We start from the raw sequence: 16134 nt of genomic DNA on the forward strand, positions 1-16134 counted from the left end.
CTTCCCAAGTGAATATGACCTTCCTTACAGAATATAATTACCCCCCTTTGTCTGTCAAACTGGATTTTGTTTGTTTAAACAGTTTTAAACACCGGCCCATTTTCAGGAGTCTGCAATTGTGACAAGGGATGTTGTAGACAACCACTTTTGTCAGTTGTAGTTTCTAAAGCTGGCCACTTACTAATAAGCTTTACCAGGAATGGGTCTTTCCAGATGTGCTCTGCACCGTTAACGTGAAAAAATTAATCCTGAAGCAGGTTTTCTTTCAAGGCTGTGCTTGACTAGAGAACAATGTGCAATGATTTCAAGCTGTGTTCACAAACAATTTTACACACAAGGAACATTTCTTTCTTTTTCTTGCTTGCTTAAACAAGTGGTTATCCGTTATGGTGTTGACATAGGAAAAGGCGAAATGCTGGCCACCGAATCAAAGCAACAGTGCAACAGGCAGCTCGGCGGGGCGCGCGGTTTGGTTCCTCGGACAACCAGCGAGCTTTTCACTTCCTCCTAATTTTGGTCCCGCCCTCTTAGTTTATCTTCCTGAGAATGCAAAAGAATAAGAAAAAGAACAGATTGGTCCTACTGCAAGCGGTCTTTGGTGCCTGTTGTTCCCATCTTGCACACATCTCCCGGGACTGGGTCCTTCCAACTTTATTGTTCGGTGAGTCCCTTTGCTTTCCCGTTGTTGCCTGCTGTGAATTCTGCGCACACCCACAAGTGCCCGCACTCTCTCCCGGCCCTCTGCGGGGCGAAACGCCTCCTGGCCAAGGTCAGCGGCCGTGCGGCTCCCAGCACCCAACCCCGAGGGAACGGAGCCCTGGACGCCGCTCCCGCCCAGCACCGCGCGGAACTGGCGCTGCGGCCCCCTCTGCTCGCCCTCCCGGCTGAGGGACTCGCGGTGCCCCCACGGGTGTGACGCGCGTTCCACGTCTTGGCAGCTGGCGGGCGCTAGCCCCGGGCGCCGTGACACGGCGTCTGCGGCCGTCCCCAGGCGGGTGCGGAAGCGGCGGCGGCTGCCCCCCGGGTGCGGGCTCCCGGCTGAGGCGGGTGCGGACCCGCCGAGGAGCCTCGCGCGCCGCCCGGATGCGGCGGCATAGTGGTGGCCTCTCCGAGAGCAACGCGAGCCCTGGGGCCGAGCCTGCCCTGGGCGCGCTGGGGGCCGGAAGGGGGCTCTGGACTTGGGTCCCTCCCCCTTTCCTTCAGCTTCTCGGAGCCCTCCTGCTCTCAGACCCTCCTCCTCCTAGGGCCCAGCCAGGAGAGGAGGGCGCCTCTCTCCTCCCCGCACTCCACCATGGGCAATACCTCCAGCGATTCCTCGTCGGAGAACTGCACGCTCTCGCAGTGGCTCCCCTCCGGGGAAAGCCCGGCCATCAGCTCGGTGATGTTCTCGGCCGGGGTAGTGGGGAACCTCATCGCGCTGGCGCTGCTGGCGCGCCGCTGGCGGGCGGACGCGGGACGCAGAGCAGGACGCGGGAACGCTATCTCCCTGTTCCACGTGCTGGTGACAGAGCTGGTGTTCACCGACCTGCTCGGGACCTGCCTCATCAGCCCGGTGGTGCTGGCTTCCTACGCTCGGAACCAGACCCTGGTGGCACTGGCGCCCGAGGGCCGTGTGTGCACCTACTTCGCCTTCGCCATGACCTTCTTCAGCCTGGCCACGATGCTCATGCTCTTCGCCATGGCCCTGGAGCGCTACCTAGCCATCGGGCACCCCTACTTCTACCAGCGCTGGGTCACGCGCCGAGGCGGCTTGGCCGTGCTGCCCACCATCTACACGGTCTCTCTGCTCTTTTGCTCCCTGCCGTTGCGAGACCCCAGGCAGTACGCCCAGTACTGCCCCGGGACGTGGTGCTTCATCAAGCACGACAAGACCACGTACCTGCGGCTGTACGCCACCGTGCTGCTCTTCCTCATCCTCGCGGTGCTCGCCTGCAACCTCAGTGTCATCCTCAACCTCATCCGCATGCACCGTCGGAGCAGGAGAAGTCGCTGCGGACCGTCACTGGGTAGCTGCCGGGACGGCCCTGGGGTCCGCAGGAGAGGGGAAAGGGTGTCCATGACGGAGGAAACGGACCACCTCATTCTCCTGGCTATTATGACCATCACCTTTGCGGTCTGCTCCTTGCCTTTCACGGTAAGTTAACTCACTTCGTTTCCACAGCCCCGCTCTGAGCAGCCTTCTCTTTCCCCTCTCCCTCCTACCCTTTCCATCACCATACCTTTGCAATTTGTAAAAATAGGTTCTGATTCTTGAGGTCTAGAGCCTTCTCCTCTCGCTTCTCACCTTTACCCCACTTCCTTCCTCCCCTAACCCTGGCGTTCCGTGGCTCGGTGCTAGCGTTTCTCACACCTAATACAGTCCCCCTGAAAGGGATTCTTGGTCCCCCGCTAAGCCGGCCCAGACCCCCAGCCTAGAGTTAAAAGAGGGGATATGTCCCCGTCCGCCTCTGCTAACCTGGTTTCATGCCTGAGGAGGACGCAGCCCCTTCCACCTGTGGATGGGTATTAGCTGCAACCTGACTTCCCAGAGCTGCAGTTCGCCTCTAGGTATTTCCCACCCACTGGTGCAAGTTCTCCATGTTTGCCTTCTGTTTCTCCCAGCACAAAATGTGGTACCCAACATATGGCATTGCAGCTGCCACTGAGAATGGTCCCAGGTGAGAAGGGTCCCTGTTGATAAGTTCAGAGCATTAATTATGTGTCCTTAAATTTCAACTATTACAGAGTTTACAAGTTTCCCAATTTACATATTAGGAGCATAACTCTTTGTGGCCATGAAAAAAATCTGGACATTATATTATGTCCATAATGATAATTAAAGGAAAAGATGGTTGCTTAGGAAAACCCCTTGCTAAACTCTTGCAATTCCTCTAAAGGAGGCATTTGTACCTTCTTACAAAATATCCTCTTCATATCATTATCAGAAATATCTACAGGTGTTCTTCAGCTTATAGTCATGCATTTGTTGAGCACAAAGCCACACACAGGATTGGCTGGTGCATCTCAGGGATGGGAGAGTTAGGTACGTCCAGCAGGTGCAGTGACCTAGCAGGCCAGAGGCTGCCCCAGGGAACTGAAGACAGGAACCCAGGTTTGGGAATGGCTGCTGTCCTAGTTTGGGGCAAGATTAGCAGTTAGTTCTGTGACGCTGTGAGTTCGAGCTGCCCCAGGTGTAACACAGGTAGCAGAGCCTGGGATGTGTCTGAGCAGGGTCTCTTACTGGAAGCTGGGGACGAGGAGTTTTGGTAGCCCCACTTCCCACTCTTCAGAAGAACAAGACTGACCCCACAGGGAGTGAGCAGTTGGCAGTGACTCCCTCCTGCCACAGTCTTGGAGAAAAGAAAGAGACAGTGCCTACCATGAGTAGGTCTGAGCTGTAGAAACTAAAGAAGTAACTTTCTCTTACTTCCCACCTCCATCACTGCTGTTAGATTATCTTCACATGCTCACCCTCCGGGGTGGGAAAGGACAGCCGCCCTCCTAAATGAACTGATTCACAGCTATGTTCTCTTCTCCCTGGTCCCCATTGTCCTCACACTCTTGTTCTCTGTCAGGGCAGAAGCTGGTCTAAATCCGTAAGTGACAGGAAGGTACCCCCTAATGAAACGAGGTAGCACTGTGGGACCCTGCCTCTTCCATTCCACCCTGAACCAGGGAGTTTGTGCACAAGAAGGCTGTGATGTGGAAACCGTCATGGCTTCTATGCCCTTCTTTTGTTTTACGAGTAGAAAATTTAATGTCATATTAGAAGTTAAATCAACTTTTTGGGGTCAGGACAGAGATGCAGAACACATATCTATGAGAAAAAGCATTTCCAGTTCCACTAAACAACTTAGAATCCAATTTAGAGGCCATAAACCCTTTCTGAGTTGGGCAGTGCTGGTCTTGGCCTGGTGAGAATTGGGAGGTCAGTTCTTGGAGTCTCATCTGTGATTTTCGAGTGTATATTTAAAAATACCCCTTACCCCCAGCCACTTAAATAGCTTGGGAATAGGCTCCAAGGGCACCACATGCTTGTGAACAGGATTATTATTCCCTAAGCCCTTTAGAGGAAGAGAACAGGAGGAAAAGGTCTCTTCTTTGATCGTGACTAACCCATTGCATAAATATATTATAAAACGTAAAGGCAGTAATTTTCAAGAGGTTTCCCTGTTTTCAAGTAAACTTGCCTTTTATCATGAGAACTCAGTCATTGCTGTTGATTTTCAAGTCTCCCTGTGTATACATACACACACGCACACACACAAACACACACATATATTTATGAATATTTATTTCCCCCTTTATTTACTATTAAGCCAGGGGCAGCTCCAGAGTTGCCACATGGAAGGGGCTTAGAGCTAGAAGTCCGGTTAGAAGGAATGGGGAGTAGGAGGCTTGCTCTGAAGCTGTGTTTTTAGTTAGATTGCCCGTCTATGGCTTGAGGACGCCAGATGAAGATTACGAGGGCCCTTTATGATAGTGGCATTGACACTATCACTAGATATTATCCGGGTTTGCTTCTGCATGTATGCATGGCAAAGATTCCCAAAGAGTAGGGGAGAAACCTAGAGTGAACATAGTTAGAAAGCCAGACATGCTGATCCTTGCCTTGGGGCCAACATGACATGTTATCTAGATGAAGAATGGGTAGCTCACTAGGCCCCGAATAGATATTTGAACTGTACCTTGAATGGGAAGTATCAAGTTGTCTTTTAAGTAAGGAAATTTACATTGACTGTTGACTAATTTTACTTTGTCAATAGATTATTGGTACTTGTTAGAACCTTTCATTTACATAGCACTTTAAACCTTACGAAATGCTGTAGTATCCTGATTTTGGTTATCTCGGGAAGGGCTTATCTGATGATTCGAAAGTCACAGTTACTGTTTGGTGCATACATCCTGATATTTCAGAATGCTTGCCATGGGCCCTGGCGGGGGGGGGGCACTTTCCCCTCATGTCCTTTTAGTCTACTTGGCCCACACTAAAATTGTGGTCAGAAATGGCCTCCACCACTCTCCCACACAAGGCAGGAATCCTTTCCACACATCCTAACTGGAACACCGTTAGACAAGGCAAAGACTTGTGGTTGCCTTCGGAAATTCTGCTGTTCCTCCAACAGAACAGATGCAGTCCAGTAGAAGTACAGTTGAGCCACACATGGAATTTTAAATGTTCTGTTAGCCAAATGACAAAAAGTAAAAAGAAACAATAAAAATTAATCAATATGTTTTATTTAACCCGGTATATCCAAAATATTATCACTTCAAAATGTAATCAATGTAAAGTGACTATTAATGAGCTATTCCAACTAATTGATTTCCTTGTTCCCAGAAAGTACTAGCAATCTACTCTATGTCTGTCTGTTTCTTCCTCAGGAAAACAGAGCTGTTTTCTATGTCCCTCAAAAGTAGGCCACACCACTGGCCCAGTAAAGAGGAGATTTCACAGCTGTGTACCCAGTAGGGCACCAGCCTTTTCCAGCGCTCCTGGAGTGAGGGAAGGAGGAGAGTGGGGAATTTAAGAAACCCGAAACTATTCATGTCAGTGTTGTCCCAGGGTGGGGGCAGGTTAGAATTACTGCTTCCTCCAAGAACACCAGTCTAGGACTTCCAATGTTTGGAAGAGAAAACTGTCAAAATGTAAAATACCCAGCACCCTGTAATGAAGCCAAGTTCAACTTTCAAATACCATTATTATCAGCCTCAAAATGGCTAACATTTTGAGTGCTAATTTTTACATATACTAACCCATTACCTTCACAACAACCTGTAAAGTAGATAGTATTATTGTTCCTGTTTTACAGATGAGGCAAGTAACACCCTGGGTCCCCCAGCTAGTAAACACTGGGATTCACAGCCAGACAGTTTAAAAATGCACAGAGCCTATCCTCTTAACCACAGTACTATCAGAGAAAAAGTACTTCTTTCAGGGGTAACATGTGAAAAGATGAATCCAAGATTTCATAAAGGAATGCTGAGGATGTTATAAATATCTGGATCACTTTGTCTCAATTCAAACTTGTTAGCTTTTTAAAAAAAATTTATTTGAGAGAGAGAGAGAGAGAGAGAGCACGCACACCCCAGTGGGCAGGGGGAGGGAAGCAGAGGGGGAAAGAATCCCAAGCAGACTTGGGATTGAGCACGGAGCCCGAGGGTTGGCGGGGCGGGGGGCAGTGTGATCCCACAACCCTGAGATCATGACCTGAGCCAAAACCAAGAGTCAACGCTCAACTGACTGAGTCACCCAGGTGCCCCCCAACTTGTTCACTTTACAAATAAAATGACAAAGACCTTTCTTTCCATGCCGATCAAGGGGCCTGAGCTGGAACCAAGCGTGTGGTTCCTTTTTTCTTCTCCAGTCCTAGGAATTGAAAGGCTGAGACCGAGATTTAAGGAGATTGGCTAATATAAATGCTGGTCTAAATTAAGAAATAGTCAGATTACCCCTCACATAAAATCTTCTGTTGGTATACTAAAACATTTCTTAAGCGATAAAAAAAAAAAAACAAAAAACCACTATGTTGTGGTTAGGAAATGGCATTACTTTGGCTGCCCAATATGAAATCATGCATGGGACCAACAACATATTCCAAACTGTTTATGTACTAACGGGATAGTGTATAAATTAATGAATTCCTCCTTATGTTGATCAGCTGTTGCCATCATTTCACAGAGATAAATAGAAACTTTCTTCCTGAAATGGAACAGAACACAGAAAATATATCAGACCTCCATTCTTGCCTCAGATATTATTTGTGTTTTAATTTCCAACACACGACAAGTTACTTGGTCACTACTTTGCCAATCGCTGTGGACAGCTGCTGGTCATTTTAAACTGCTTTCTACTTGCCATTAGAACATTTTATTCAGTTCTAAAATTTCAAAAGTGAACAATTGGCTCATTCTAAAATTGTCTTCATCTTAAGAAATTCTTCAGTGCTGTAATTTCTAGGCAAACCTGATTAGCGGAAATATGATCTTCAAAATACAGAACAAACTCAAGTAAACAGTACTGGAGTTTCCTGTTCATTCCTGGAACTCTTCATGTAAAATGTAACATGAATGGGGGTTGTAAAACTCATACGAAATGTGTTGATTAGGTACATGCAATATACGACAGTTCTAGTAGGGATAAAAGAGAAATTCAGAACCCTTCATGCATAACCACAGTGAACTTGCTTGTGTTAAGTTATATCCATGTACTACTGGAAATCCCTTTATCATGTCTGCATCGCCAATTATATGCTTGGGATTGATGAAATCATTTTAATGCATGTGACCTTTTATGAGAATGTTCCTCCAAATGAGTGTTTTCATTTGACACCTTTTCCTTTGCCATTACAAAATTGTGGCTGTGAATAAAGACACAATTACACTCAGTTTTTAAAATTTAGATAGCAAGAACCATAGTTCTTTTCCCAAAAGAGAAGCTATGCATTATGTCTACACCATCGGTCAAATTGTTCTTCACTGCTATTTCAGATGATGAAGGCCAGGTCCTCAGTTTAAAGAAAAACAGCTTTTAGGGATGGTGTATTTCTTTTTTTGACCTGTCAAGAGCCCATCACAGTATTAAGTTCAAACTAAAGGGGGCGCCTGGGTGGCTGAGTCGGTTAAGAGTCTGCCTTTGGGGATCCCTCCTACATTGTTGGTGGGAATGCAAGTTGGTACAGCCACTCTGGAAAACAGTGTGGAGGTCCCTTAAAAAGTTAAAAATTGAGCTACCCTGTGACCCAGCCATTGCACTACTGGGTGTTTACCCCAAAGATACAGACGTAGTGAAGAGAAGGGCCATATGCACCCAATGTTCAAAGCAGCATTGTCCACAATAGCTAAATCGTGGAAGGAGCCGAGATGCCCTTCAACAGATGACTGGATTAAGAAGTTGTGGTCCATATATACAATGGAATATTACTCAGCTATCAGAACGAATTCTCAACATTTGCTGCAACATGGACGGCACTGGAGGAGATAATGCTAAGTGAAATAAGTCAAGCAGAGAAAGACAACTATCATATGATTTCTCTCATCTATGGAACATAAGAACTAGGATGATCGGTAGGGGAAGAAAGGGATAAAGAAAGGGGGGGTAATCAGAAGGGGGAATGAAACATGAGAGACTATGGACTATGAGAAACAAACTGAGGGCCTCAGAGGGGAGGGGGGTGGGGGAATGGGATAGACCGGTGATGGGTAGTAAGGAGGGCACGTATTGCATGGTGCACTGGGTGATATATGCAGCTAATGAATCATCAAACTTTATATCGGAAACCAGGGATGTACTGTATGGTGACTAACATAATATAATTAAAAATCATTAAAAAGAAAAAAAAGAGTCTGCCTTTGGCTCAGGTCATGATCTTGGGGTCCTGGGATAGAGTCCTGCATCAGGTTCCCTGCTCAGCAGGGAGTCTGCATCCCTCTCCCTCTGCCCCTCTCCCGCTCATGCTCACTCCTCGCTTTCCCATAAATAAATAAAATCTTTTTTTCAAAAAAAGAATGGAATGGAATAAGATAGGATAGGATGAGATAGAATAGGATCAATAGGATAGAATAGAAATAGCGAGGAACTGATCTCCAGAGACATGGTGTTTAGGAAGACAAGTCTCTTTCCACCTAAAGGTTGAAGACCCAGTTAATCTGCAACTTGGTCTGCTTGGTTTCCATTGGCTTCTCCTGTCCTCCATTTTGTAGCTTCTGACCACCAAACTCCATCCTTATCTTGAGCTCACATCCACTGTGCCTCAGTTTATATGACCAAGATACCAAGCTTCATTTTTCTCAGAATAATTTGCTGCCTAAAATTGCCCCCCCAACAGAACACTAGACCGAAGTCTTCTGCAGCTAGGACATATGCGCGATGGGAAGGGCCAGGAATAGTGCATTTGGGGAAGGCCAAAATTTCCTGTGGACCAAGGTTCTTCCTACACTCCATGGACAGCGGTTGGATCACTTTGAAATCATTTGTAAAATCTTGTGCTCTGGGGAGTTTCCATAGTGCACATCATTTTTTCAAAGAATTAAGAGCTATCACCCTGGAATATACAGGCCCAGAGCTCTAACCTTTAGCATTAACTCTCTTTGTGTCCAGCCCTGGGATCACCTGAAGCACAAGGCAGGGAATGTTCTTTAATACTGGAGCCATAGCTATGTCCCAGTCTTTCCTTCCCAAGGGACAGAGGCTCCTGTCCCCTCCATAAACCACCTGGGATTTGGGGGAAGAGATTTCTTTAAAACATCATATACCTGGAAAATACTGTCCCCCCAAAAGTTTTGTGTTTAAAAAAACTTTTTTGAAGTTAGTTGACACCAAAAAATTTTTAAAGGGATTATTTAGGGGCGGTGCCTGGTTGGCTCAGTTGGTTAAGCGTCTGCCTTGGGCTCAGGTGGGATTGAGCCCGCATCAGACTCCTTGCTCAGCAGGAAGCCTGCTTCTCCATCACCCTCTGTTCCCTCCCCTGCTTGTGCTCTCTCTCTCTGTCAAATAAATAAATAAAACTTAAAAAAAAAAAGGAGTGGCTTATATAAAGCCATAGCCAGGACACCCGAATGTCTTTCACAAGGCAGGTAAACATAATAATCACTGCCTGCAATTTAACTGTGCAAAGTGTGAAGGAAAGAGGGGGTGCCTGGGTGGTTCAGTCCATTGAGCGTCAGACTCTTAACGCTGATAAATCACTGACCTCTACCTCTGAAGCTAATAATATACGTTAATTAATTGAATTTAAATAAAAATACTAGTGAAAATATTTTTTAAATAAAATATTTTAGTAAACATCTATTTATACATATGTATAAATTATACATATGTAACACTATGCAGACATATCATGTAGATTACAAAAAAAAAGAAAGTGTGAAGGAAAGAAAAGCCCCAAAGAAAGACAAGTAGATATAGACATGGTTTTTAAATCGATAAACAGGAACAGTCATACCCACAAACCTTTGTGACACCTTTGCAAACAAGGCTCTTACGAAACCATAATCAGTTAGTGGTGAACTTCACGTGAGACTTTTCATCACAGGCCTTTTTTTTTTTTTTTAAGATTTTATTTATTTATTATTTGAGAGAGAGAGAGAGCACAAGCAAGGGGAACAGCAGAGGAAGAAGGAGAAGCAGACTCCTCACTGAGCAGCGAGCCCAGACAAAGGGCATGATCCCAGGACAGCTCAATCCCAGCACTCCAGGATCATGACCTGAGCTGAAGGCAGACGCTTAACCGACTGAGCCACCCAGGTCCCCCACATCACAGGCTTTTTATGTAGAAGGTGGCAGAGTATGTAGTGGCTAAAAGGAAAGTTGTGGTCCCACTGCTTGAGTGTGGCTCCGTGGCTTCCCTACTTATCTGGAGTGTGATTTGGGGCATGGTAACTAATCTTCTAGGCCCTGATTTCCTCCTTACTAAAACAGGAATAATAACATTTGCAAGTTGGTGTAAGGATTAAACAGAATAAGACTTACAAATGCTTAGCCCTGTGCCTGGCACACATAGGTCTTCAGTAAATATTAACTGCTATCTCCCTAGGGTTCAACTTCCACAGGAAAATCATATTGCATGTTAACGATCAGACACTGCATTCTGGAAGCTCACAATCATTTGTTTGACCAGGCCTAAGCGGATCTTGTGTTTTTAAGTGTGATAAGTGAGTAATTTTAAACTCTTTCAGGTGGGTGAAGGTTCTAAAACAGAGGTTCTCAACCTTGGTTGCAGGTTAGAATCACCCAAGTTGGTTTAAAACCCTTGATACCCATGTTACAGCCCCGATTAATTAAATCAGAGTCTGGGGGGGCGGGGTTGGGAGCAAGCCATCAGCGAGTCTCAACTTCCTCAGGTGATTTCACTGAACAACCAAATAGAGTTCTCATTTGCTCTAACATTCTGAAACCAAGACGGAGTTGCATTCACAGCGGGGAAGTAGTTCAGAAGAACAGTCGCTGTCAGTGCCAAGATGGAGTTCTCCACGGGACGCTGAAAGGGTTCTTTCTATAGAAGGTGAATCTAAAGAACACTGATTTTCATCTGTACCCCTTTGTAGGTATCAAAACAAGCTATATTCTTGGCAAAGCCCCGTAGAGAGAGCCTATCCTCTCTTGTTTAGATTTTTCTCATAGCAAATTGATTCGTAGTGTATGCAAAAACATGTGTAGATTCTATCAGCCTGGGAAGCTGAATTCCAGAATATCACTGAAACGTTATTAACTTTTTGACCTACCAATTGTGTCAGCCTTGATTTTAAATGTAGGATTAGCAGGAGCGGGAGGGAAATGCGGCATTATAGTTTAACGGGTACAGGGTTTCGGTTTGGGGTGATGAGAAAAAGGTTCTGGAGATGGATGGTGGTGATGTCGTCGGTGTTCTTTACCTGACGGCCAGTCAGGGGCAGCCACGAGAGGAGCACGGGGAGGCTCAGGAAAATGAAGTTTAGCATACTCACAGGTCCTAGAGCAGGAAACACTGCACAACACCAGGGCCACAAGGGAAATTAGTAGTGTCGGTCAGGAGGCAGAAGGAGCAGGAGCTGGACGACAGCCTGGGCCTCTGCAGAAGAATATTGCCTCCTGGGACATAGGGCCAGATGGAGGGGCCAGGGCTTGGTCCCTTTGCATATCAAAGGACTGCTTCCAGTGAGCCCTTGGCAGTCTCTTAAGAATGTAGCCCTGGGGGTGGGGAGGGGCAGTCTCTTCCCCGCCAGAAAGCTTTAAGATGTCAAAACATCTTGATACACAGAAAATAAAAAACGTATACAGTTGCACAATAGAAATGTACTTAACGCCACTGATGATACACTTGAAAATAGCTAAAATGGTGGATTTCATGCTCTATATTTTACTACTGAAAACAAACCCAGACGGACACCTGGGTGGCTCAGTCGGGGAAGTGCCCGCCCTCAGCTCAGGTCGTGATCCCCGGGTCCTGGGATCGAGAGCCCTGCATCGGGCTCCCTGCTCGGCGGGGAGCCTGCTTCTCCCTCTGCCTGCAGCTCCCTCTGCTTGTGCGTGCGAGCTCTCTCTGTGAAATAAATAAAATCTTTAAAAATAAATAAATAAAAATAAAAACAAACCCAGGATCCACAATATCAAAAGCAGTGAATTCTAGGCAAAAAACAAGAACCAAAGGAAAAAAATGGGGAGGTAGGAGAAGACAAAACTTACATCAGGAACTTCAAGGGTCACTTTTCCCAGCATCAAAGAAGAAGTTGTCTTCTACAAAATCTTGGCCACCTTCTGAAATGCAAATTTTTAGCATTTCTAAAAATTACCCAGCATAGTAGATGAAAAGGAAAGGAAACAAATAGTACAGAATTGCTTCATCCTCTAAAACCATTTTTCACTTCTCATTGCTCTGTCACACTCTAACGAGATCAGGAACTGTGATACCGTACAGGTCATTTGCCACTGAAAACCTGACTCATGTCCCTGTGTGACACTAGAGCGCTTATCCCTGCTACCCCGGAGCCCAGGATGGCTGATAAATAGAGTGTCATCATCTCCTTTAGCGAAGCTCGATCATAAACTCCGCTACAGACGTCTTCTCCAGCGAGTGTCAGCTGTGTGTGTAGTAACTAATATACTTGAATCTACCAGACTTCTGTATGCTCTTATCCCGAATTTCTAAACTCCCAAATCGCTCCTTAGATACACCGTCTAAGTACTGTATATTTCTCAGCCAAAATAGTTTGGCTGACAAGAAAATGATTGCTCCATTGTCCCACCTAACTTTCTTCTTCTCTGTGTAATGAGGAAAATCCACCATCACTTCTTTTTCCTTGCTCATGTGCCAAGCCTTTCCTCCATTCCGTAGTCCAAGATTCTCTGGCATAAACACCTATGGCTGCCAAACCTTCCTGCTCTGTCCTAACATAAGCAACCCAAAGATGACTACTCTTCTCCTTCCCTGCAATTTGCTTTGCATAGCCAGTTGCCAGATACCTGCAGAATAAGTGCCAGGGGAAAAGGAAATAAGCCATTCCTTTTTCTGGCAAAGGAGTGTGGAGGAATGAAGTTGTATATAGCTCTCTAACTCACAGGTTCCCACTGGTAAGAAAGTCCCTAGAACATTATAAAGAACCAGTTTCCAAGACTGGGTATGAGGGGGGCCTGGGTGGCTCAGTCGGTTAAGCATCTGCCTTTGGCTCAGGTCATGATCTCGGGGTCCTGGGATCAAGCCCCGTGTCAGGCTCCCTGCTCAGTGAGGAGTCTGCTTCTCCGTCTCTCCCGACTCCCACTCCTGGTCTTTCTCTCTCTCTCTCTCTCTCTCTCTCAAATAAACCTTTAATAAAAAAAAAAAAAAAAGGCTGGGTGTGATTTCCATTTGTTTCCTCTTTTCTGTAAGCTATGTGAAGTGTTTGATCTTTACTGAGCATGTACTATTTTATTCCTTTCAATCCGACCAAAACGTTGCATTGATCCCAAAATATATAAGGAATCGGAATAGAACTGGTATACCCATTTGAAAACATCAGTCAGGGTGAAAGATGTGTCAGGTTTCCATTACTTAGGACGTTGTTCTAAAGGCCTTTATTCTAATATAGGCTATCTGAATGTTGCCCATGGTTGAGCTCTTTAAGCTCAAAGAAGTTGGAATTTATGTCAAAGAAGTTGGAATTTATGTCCTAACTTTGCCAACTAAGCAGCCCTGGGAGCTTGGGCAAGTCACCTGACTTCTCTGCATGTCGGGGTCCTCACTGGTGATCTGGAGATATGGACAACATTGTGGGGTATTTACTGACCAAGCACTGTTCTAAACAGCATACACATACTACTTCCTGTCATCCTCCCAACAAACCTAAGAAGTAGTATTGCTATCATTATCACCCATTTTAAAGATGTAGAAACTGAGGCACAAAGAGGTTAGTTTTTTTTCCTGTGGTTCCAAAGCCGCTTAATATACATGGAGCCAGGAGTGAAACCCAGGCAGTCATGTGTCTGGAACCCAGGCTCTAGATATCTTTTCTCACTCAATTGTGATAATTACGTCAGATTTAATATTTGGATGTAAATGTGTTAACATATTGTTTTTACCTCTCCTGAAGTTCACTTCCTCATCTGTCAAAAGGAGACAACACTTACATTTCAGAGTGTTTGTCAGGAATAAACTTATGGAAGAAGACTGAGATTTCACTACCCATCTATCACCACCCCTGGCATGCAAAAAAAAAAAAAAAAACACATTTTGCTCTTAAATCTTAAGAAATTGCACCTGCTGTCCACTGCTACAATATACAACTGATATCATTTTTCCTTTTTGCTTCTCACAGATTTTTGCATATATGAATGAAACCTCTTCCCGAAGAGAAAATTGGGACCTCCAAGCTCTTAGATTTTTATCAATCAATTCAATAATTGACCCTTGGATCTTTGCCATCCTTAGGCCTCCTGTTCTGAGACTAATACGTTCAGTCCTCTGTTGTCGGGTTTCATTAAGATCACAAGATGCAGCACAGACTTCCTGTTCTATACAGTCAAATGCCAGTAAATAGATTGACCTTTGTCGACAGTAGTTAAGAAGTGCTTCGTTAGCCAGCGTCTGAAAGATCATTTTGAAATGGCTCCTTGGAGAAATGAAAAAGTAAGTTTACAGACCCAATGATGCTACCCTAAAACAGAGTGTACAAACATTTCAGCAGTGGTTGGGGCTACAGAGGTGCTGACAAGGCACTTCATGGAAGGTGGCGGAAGGATCTATAAAACCTACCCTCAATGTGCAAGTCAATGAGGTTGGTCTTTGGAGGAAAAACCAACTGCTTTTAGGACCCAGTTGCCTTTTGATTGAAGCTTTCCTGTTGAGTGAGAAAGCATGTGGTTTTGTAATTTGTTTAAAACCCTGAATAGTTAGCTGTGTTTTTTATTTCAATCTTCTGTGCTACTGCCTCATAAACACGCAGTGTGCAGTCAGACCAGATGAAACTTCGCGTGTCTCCTCTAGGAAGGCGCTGTGTGGAAGCGACTAGCACTGGGATCTTGTGATTGCTTAACAAACCCTTTGTTTGGCCAATGAATTTGGAAATCACAGGCACTTTGTCCTGTCCTATTTGTGTGTGTGCGAGGTCTCTCCGGTCACCATGGTATCATGCGTGGAAGAGGAGACTCAGCTGGTTAACGTCACCTTTCCACTAGCCCTGTAGAAGCTGTGTGTCAAAGTATTAGGTTATTTATTTTATAACGTCCATTGTGCTAAGAGTAATCAAGAACCCTTTCGGAATTTTCCTCTCAACAAGAAATAATAGGCTATTAAGAGAGTTTTTAATTCTGATTAATACTCTTCATTCGATTTCCAGGGAGGGGAACTGTGGCTATGTCTGAGGCCAAATATTAGAATTAAAAACTGAAAAATCTGGCCAATTCTCAATAAACCCTGAAGCTCTTCTATGGCTCATGTGGAGGCTGTGACTAACATCTACTTGATAAGATGACTGTGTTGTAGCAAAACTCATGCATCTACATTTTTATCCAGGAAACATGGTTTGACTCATACTATATAGGAAATCAGGCAACAGTGAATCATAACTTAATATGTTTCTAAATCTAAACTTTTGCCATGGTATGAACCCAGGATCAAAATATTTCAGCGAATTTGCACCGTTTAATCATCTTAGCTACTGCGTATACTCATCTGAGATGCTATGAAGATAAACTATGAAACAAAAATTTGAAAATGGAATAGTATTTGATGAATTCCCCCAAATAACAGTTTCTAGAGTAGGCATAATATTTTTAATAATATAAAAGTGCAAAAATTATATTTATTTTTGCAGGCAGGTTTTTAAAGTGTGGTTGCATTATAATTTAGATATTAAAATAGTATAGTTCTTGGTATTGGAGGATTTTTTTCCTTACAGCATGATCTTCAGAATAGTACAACCACCTTATTTATTTATTTATTTTGTAGTGAGTGTTATTACAGGATAGCTATTATAAAAAATGAGAAAGGGATGTTAGTTTTTTCCAAAGTCTCATTGAATTGCTTACGTAAAACCATTTCCTATAAGTAGTTATCAAACTAGGTAATCACTTAAAGTGATTCCAAACCAATCCAGCATCAGACACAATCTATGTCAAATCAGCTCTTATTTTTAAAAGAATAAATAAATGGTTTGCTTTTCTACTAATTTAAACAAACCAGGCAAAATTTAACTGAAATCTGGACA

The 16134-nt window shown here is 44.6% G+C and overlaps 1 protein-coding gene across 1 annotated transcript; it reads left to right on the forward strand.

Annotated features, from left to right (window-relative positions):
• Nucleotides 1–550: 550 nt before the first annotated feature.
• PTGER2 (prostaglandin E receptor 2) lies at nt 551–15355 on the forward strand. Its single transcript, XM_008701571.2, has 3 exons — nt 551–661; nt 1245–2134; nt 14245–15355. The coding sequence occupies exons 2-3, from the start codon at nt 1292–1294 to the stop codon at nt 14464–14466; spliced, it is 1065 nt and encodes a 354-aa protein (XP_008699793.1). The 5' UTR covers nt 551–661; nt 1245–1291; the 3' UTR covers nt 14467–15355.
• The last annotated feature ends 779 nt before the right edge of the window (nt 15356–16134 follow it).

The sequence above is a fragment of the Ursus maritimus genome, unplaced genomic scaffold (assembly GCF_017311325.1).
Source record: "Ursus maritimus isolate PB19 unplaced genomic scaffold, ASM1731132v1 scaffold_25, whole genome shotgun sequence".
Classification (NCBI taxonomy): Eukaryota; Metazoa; Chordata; class Mammalia; order Carnivora; family Ursidae; genus Ursus; species Ursus maritimus.

Coding starts and splice junctions, on each gene's coding strand:
- PTGER2 (XM_008701571.2), top strand. CDS start 1,292: ATGGGCAATACCTCCAGCGATTCCTCGTCGGAGAACTGCACGCTCTCG. Junction 2,135..14,244: donor TCTGCTCCTTGCCTTTCACG/GTAAGTTAACTC, acceptor TGCTTCTCACAG/ATTTTTGCATATATGAATGA.